At 32.7% G+C, this 6,694-nt stretch overlaps 1 protein-coding gene across 1 annotated transcript; it reads left to right on the top strand.

Annotated features, from left to right (window-relative positions):
* Nucleotides 1-672: 672 nt before the first annotated feature.
* On the top strand, nt 673-6,388 carry LOC139873799 (phosphomannomutase). Its single transcript, XM_071861630.1, has 12 exons — nt 673-864; nt 2,205-2,312; nt 3,042-3,086; nt 3,216-3,282; nt 3,541-3,617; nt 3,752-3,787; nt 4,355-4,410; nt 4,483-4,582; nt 4,670-4,765; nt 4,863-4,952; nt 5,069-5,120; nt 6,048-6,388. The coding sequence occupies exons 2-12, from the start codon at nt 2,244-2,246 to the stop codon at nt 6,098-6,100; spliced, it is 741 nt and encodes a 246-aa protein (XP_071717731.1). The 5' UTR covers nt 673-864; nt 2,205-2,243; the 3' UTR covers nt 6,101-6,388.
* The last annotated feature ends 306 nt before the right edge of the window (nt 6,389-6,694 follow it).

Below are 6,694 nucleotides of genomic sequence, written 5' to 3'. Positions count from 1 at the left end.
TTTATATGAACTTAGTTTATCATAATAGTGACAGCAGTCTAATCCAGAATACGTGAATCAACCAATCATATAAAAAATTCAAAATTCATATTAAAATAGAAAAAAAAAGAATTAAGAATCTTGCAGTGATAAAAATTTAATGCTTCCTATATCATATATGCACAATGTTTGACTTTTTCATAGTTAATCGATTATGCACATATTATAAACCATCAACTAAGTTAACAACCATTTGAAATTTAGGTTTCAGAATTGATTTAATGGAGAGAATACAGATATATCGTGAATAAAAGATTTGAAAATTTGGAATGCATAAAGTGAAACGGAAGGATATCAATGTAATTGTCTTTTTTGTGTGACGTTTTTGATCATGGGTGTACGTAACTTTTTTTTCAAGGGCTGAGATTAAAAGGTTGAATTTCATTCAAGGAGGGAGTCTTTTTCAGTAAGGATTTTTTTTAAAAATGAGTTATATAATTAAAGTTTTGTAATAATAGATAAAAGAGATATTAACATTAAGTATTAATTATTAAATATTAAATTAATTAATATATTTATATTTATATTTATATTTATATATATTTAATATTTATGCAAAAGTACCTACCTCACCTGTACTGGTCTTGAGTTGATCTCAAAACTGAATCACGACTGAACACGCTTTGAGTCTCATTACAGCAATCTCTCTCTCTCTCTCTCTCTCTCTCTCTCTCTCTCTCTCTCTCTCTCTCTCTCTATATATATATATATATATATATATATATATATATATATCCTCCACACATACACATATCAACATCCCACATTTTCCGATTCCGATAACTGAAACAATAACAGAATTCAACCTGATCTACAATTTGTTCGGTAAGAAGTCCATTGCACCTCTTCTCTATCATTCAACTACTTTCTAGTACAGCAACTTAGTATTAAACTCGTAACACGTTTCAGTCAGTTATCAATATATTGTGTACTGTGTGGAGTATAAACTGTTTGAATGTCATCATGTATATGTATATGTTTATGTTAGTGAAACGTGGAACAGAGTTCTAGCATTATGCGTAGATTAAACGAAATTTAGAGTGAATTTTTGAATTTTGTGGTTGTGTAATTATATTGTTCGTATAATCGTATTTGTGATTGTGATTGATTTGATTGTGATTTAGATCTGATAGATGCTTACTGGTACTTGGGGATTATGATCTGAAAATGTGAGACATAGTTCTGCCATTATTGGAATTAAACGGAATTTGGAATGAAATTTTGAATTTTAGGGTTATATGTTTATTTTTGTCGTTTATTTGACTGATTTAGACCTTACTAGATGCGTATTTGTATTAGGGGATTATGAAGTGAAGATGTGAAATGGAGTACTAGCATTATGAGTAGATTAAACGGATTTTGGACTGAAATCTTGAATTTTAGGGTAATATGTTCATATTATGTGATAGTTTTGATTATAGATCTGTACCAGATGCCTATTGGTAGTTTGGGACTATAAATTGAAATAGTGAGGCACTGAATTTGAATCAGCGATATGATAATAGATTTGATTGTGATTTAGATCTGTATAGTATACATGAGCGGTGAATTGATGTTAGTGGCTGTCTCGATTATTTATTTAAAACGTTAAGCCTCAAGCGTGATGATTTGAATCAGCACTGGAAAATTTAGATGATTGAAATGCGATTATTAAAAGTGGGAGAGATGCCTACTTATAACATTAAAAATGGAATGCAAAAGTTCAAGTTTTGATTATAGGGATTCTTTTTCATTTGTTTAATAAAATTTAACACTTAGAATTAGTCACCAGTGTGATATGGATTTATATGATATAGCTAATATATAAGATGGCCTTTCATTTTGAAACAATGAAATATCCTTGCTCTATTTAGAAACATGTACGGTTTCGTGAGCGAATGATAAATATAGAAGATCTAATGGATAACATAAACTTTAGACATTTCTGGTACTAAAAGCATCAATGCTGACAGCTGGCTTGCGGTGGTTTTGTATTTTACGTAGAGTCGTGTGGTTTTGTATTTTAGAGACGTGTTTGATTGATTTTTCTTGTATAAATTGAACTGTATAATTTGGTGGATCTAAAACCATGGTAGCGCAACCGACGACCTTATCACACAGGCATAATTTGGTTCGCTGAAATAATTCATGATTGTTGCATTTGTTTTATTTTACTGAATTTACAGATCTTGGGTGTGCATTTAGTTTACAATAAGATTTAGAGGATGGCTTTGCAAAGATCTGGTTTAATTGCTTTGTTTGATGTGGATGGCACTCTTACTGCTGCAAGGAAGGTAAACCTATTATTTTATTTCTTATTATATTTAGTGAATGTATGTATTTAGTCTAATCAGCTTCCTTTATATTAGATTTTGTTTATGAAGGTATACTATAAACCGTGATCTTACTGAACATGGATTACCAGAAATTGTGATCTTGCCAATATAGTTAAATTTTAATGTTGAAAAGGCATTTATGCAAGTAAGAAGTGGTTTTATTTGTGTGGTAGCACATTATAATATCTAATCACAATCAAAGTTTTTGGGTTAAAAACATCATGTACTCGAAGTTTGATGATATCATTATACGTGTTATGATGTATGCCAGTACGTCTGAAGATAAATTGTCAATTTGTTCTAAACAATAAGGTATTTGTGTGTCATCTTTTAGTACAATGAGTTTTGAAGTGATTTGTGCTGTTATGATATGGAAGAAACACTAAGAAAATGTCTTATAATCATCCCAAGATAGCCTAGTGTTGGGTCATAATATCCTCACCGGAGGTTTCAACAAACTTCACTAGTAGCATATCTTCTTGGAATGGCCGTGGAAAGGGTCGAAACGGTCACAAGATAACCGGGTTAGACCGTGTACATCTGTAATGTCATCCGAGTAAAAATACTAACCCTCCCCAAGTAGCTTGAACAGGGAAAACTATATCCGTTTACTAAAAAAAATGTCTCTATGAACTAAATCTTGTTTGCATATATACTGTATTTACAGCCCTTGCTTCAAAATTGCAGGGGGTTACACCAAAGATGTTGAAATTCATGCAGGATTTGAGGAAGGTACATGATCGAATATGTTTTAAAATATTGAGCCTATTATTACTTAATTTATTTATTATTTATTATTTATTTAGTTGATATTCAGTTTCCCCCACTCTTTCTTATTATTAAGTCTCTTCCTGCTGGTAGGTTGTTACTGTTGGCATTGTTGGAGGATCTGATCTTGTTAAGATATCAGAACAGCTAGGGTCAACAGGTCAGCCGTGTGCTCTTTTTTATGCCTTATTTTTCAGTGAATACCAAAATATGTTGAATGTCGCATAAATATTACATTCTTTATCATTACTTTGGACCCGAGTATATGAAGCCAGCTTTTATCAAAATGTCTGATTTTATCGTTTAATACTCCTTTCTTTGTTATGTAAACAGTCCTTGCTTCTTGGCTGAATTTATCAAGAACACATTTAAAAAATGTTCCGTAGAAATCAACAATCTCTTTTCAATATGTATGCAGTTATAAATGACTATGATTATGTGTTTGCTGAGAATGGCCTTGTGGCGTACAAGGATGGAAAGCTAGTTGGAACACAGGTATATTAAAAAGCATGAAGACACATTAGTTTTTAAAGACATCATATTAATATTAATATCTCCCAACAAAAGATTCAGTATTTAATTAAAAACGTAACACACATTAGTTCTCATAAAATTTAATCTTTGTGCAGAGTTTGAAGACACATCTAGGTGAGGAAAATATCAAGGTAAAAGCATTTCATCCGTTTCCTTTTGTATCTGTGAAGTGCTATTTTCGATCCAAGGGGAGGTTTTTTTTTATTACTACATGAGTTATGAAAATTAGATAACTTGATAGTTTTAGGATATTAATCAATGGTATTTGTATTGTATTATTGTATGTATCATTGGTACATGAGGCCTTCTATATATATATAGAAGGTATACTTACGTAATATTTCCCTATACTATAACTAGTATGTAACCTTATACTCTAACTAGTGATTTCAATAATCAGTATTCTTACCGAAACTTCTAACCTACTTTTCTGAATCTGATTATCTTGACCCTAAGTCAAAAACGAATCAGACATAGTGATTTCAAGTTTCAATAATCAGAAAAACACTCTCACAGTGTCCCGACTGATCTTTAAGGGTCTTGAAAAGTGTTGAAAAGTGTTTGGAACGGAAATGAATCTAAACCGTTAAAGAAGAAAGAGGAACAGAACTTATTTGATGTCCTTGCAATAAACACGTTATCATATATTCTTTACGGGTTAAAGTTTTACTAATTCAAACTTACTCTACATGATGCAGGAGTTTGTCAACTTTACCCTTCATTACCTTGCCGACTTAGATATCCCGATAAAAAGGTGAGCGAAAAGCTCAAATATTGCAATAACTGGTCATCTTTTTAGCAACTTAATTAAACTTCGTTATTATAGGGGAACTTTCATTGAGTTCCGAAGTGGGATGATCAATGTTTCACCAATTGGGAGAAACTGCAGTCAAGAAGAAAGAGATGAGTTTGAAAAGTATGATAAGGTACTAAATTAGTTATTCCTTTGCAACATAATCTTTAATCTATATATACAATTAGAATTCACTTCTAATAAGAAAATTGTAATTCAGGTTCACAACATACGCTCGAAAATGGTAGAAGTCCTCCGAGAAAAATTTGCTCATCTGAACCTCACGTTTTCCATTGGTGGCCAAATTAGTTTTGATGTGAGGATTCTTACCTATGTATAACATGAGATTATAAATTCTCTTATATTGTGAATTTTAGATTATTTTATTTTAATTCTAAAAAATGGCTTATTAGGCTTTCCCGCAAGGCTGGGACAAAACCTATTGCTTGAAATACCTTGATGAATTTCAAGAGATTCACTTTTTTGGAGATAAGACTTACAAGGTAGCTCTTCTATGTTTTATTACATTATTTGGTCCTTTGTTTATTTTGATAGGCTACTAATAGTTTCACTACTTAAGACTTGAGTATAATTAATCATCACTTACTATTTTGGTCAGGGTGGAAATGATCACGAAATATATGAATCCGCAAGGACTGTTGGGCACACAGGTTAGCTTGATTTGTTATCACATATATATCATAATATACTCTTCATCCCATGAAAATTGCATCGGTAACTTTTTTTGCCAAGGAGAGTTTGACTAGTTTTATAATATTTGAAACACATGTTTTTGTTGTTAGAGGTGACAATTTAGGTGGATATTGCAGGTCGGGTTATGGGGGTTGAAACTGATCATTTCAAATTAGGAGCTGAAATGGACCTTGTAGGGTTGGATTGATCCACAAACATATTTCTAGAAATGTGTTTTGCATTTGTTAGGATTACATAATAAGACTATTCCTAACCCTCACTGTGTGATATCAGAGTCGTATTGTGCACTTTTTGGTAAAAAAAATGGGTTTTTGACTTTCATTGTATTTGACCCCCTTAACCCAAAATGTCAAGTTTTTGTGTCAAATATTTGGAGGGTGATGTGATAAAATTTGATTGGAAATTGGATGGAAAAAATAAATTAATAATAAAAATATATAACACTCTCTCACTTGATTGGTCCTTCTCTCCCTCACGCTCCACAGCTCTCCTCCGTCAAGATTCCGACTAACACCGGATTCCGTCAAAAATTGACGCCGCGATATCAGGCGTCAGTTCTGTCACCCCATGCCAACTCATTTGACGGATCTCGTTTGACGCCGGGTTAAAATCAGAATAATAGTCTAACTTTTTGAACAAAAGAATCTACGAGGTTGTAAAATCTGGTCCACATGGCTAGATGTGAGCTTGTGCAAGGTGTGCAATTGCACGTTTGCACATGGTCCATAATTCAAAGGGGCATATAAAAGGCGTACGTTTTATTTATTGAACAACAGGGCCCATAAAATTTAAAATTTACTGTCCATAAAAGGACTGCCATCCAAAATTCGATTTATAGCTGGAGTGACATTATAACTTGTTAATTGGTTATTTTTGGTTTTCAGTTACGAGTCCTGATGATACTCTGGACCAGTGTACGACTTTATTCCAAGTTTGAGGTCTGCAACTCATCTTTCTTTCGGATATTCTGAAAAGGCGACCCTTGCGTACTGATATTTGTCACTCTGTAAGGTTTCTGAGAAGAAAGTCCTTGTACTAATCTTTTGTGCTTCAAATTTGCATTTAGATATATTGCTAAATATCTGGTTATAGTAATTGTGTGCCTTTCGGATTGTAACTGTGTTTTCATTTAAAGACTTAAAAAGTAGACATGAGTTATATGGAATGATAAATGTATTCCATAACATGAGTTATTATAGTAATTATACAGAAACTCTTGCAAATTATCAACAACATTGATCATTTGATTGATTGTGACTTTTGCCATTAGTTTTTTCAAGCAATAGCACAAAATACAAACACATACACTTAGACCACTCCCAACGGTCCCGTACTCGACCCGCCCTCAACCCTTTTCCTCGAGGGCGCCGTTGGCAATGATGCCGCCCTTGTTCCTCTCTCTCCTGTTTCGCCCTCCAATTTGTCATCAAATAGCATAATCGAGGACGGACTCACTCCTGCTTGTGTTTAATTTACATGTACTCAATGCTTAAAATTTTATAACCTACTTATTTGATTAATTTCTTTGGGA

The sequence above is a fragment of the Rutidosis leptorrhynchoides genome, chromosome 1 (assembly GCF_046630445.1).
Source record: "Rutidosis leptorrhynchoides isolate AG116_Rl617_1_P2 chromosome 1, CSIRO_AGI_Rlap_v1, whole genome shotgun sequence".
NCBI classification, from domain to species: Eukaryota; Viridiplantae; Streptophyta; class Magnoliopsida; order Asterales; family Asteraceae; genus Rutidosis; species Rutidosis leptorrhynchoides.
This window is presented reverse-complemented; position numbering and strand designations above follow the sequence as displayed.

What these genes read in the sequence shown, in the direction of transcription:
- LOC139873799 (XM_071861630.1), top strand. Translation starts at nt 2,244, where the DNA reads ATGGCTTTGCAAAGATCTGGTTTAATTGCTTTGTTTGATGTGGATGGC. An exon ending in GAAAGCTAGTTGGAACACAG is followed by an intron (nt 3,618 to 3,751) that starts GTATATTAAAAA and finishes ATCTTTGTGCAG; the next exon opens with AGTTTGAAGACACATCTAGG. An exon ending in TTAGATATCCCGATAAAAAG is followed by an intron (nt 4,411 to 4,482) that starts GTGAGCGAAAAG and finishes TCGTTATTATAG; the next exon opens with GGGAACTTTCATTGAGTTCC.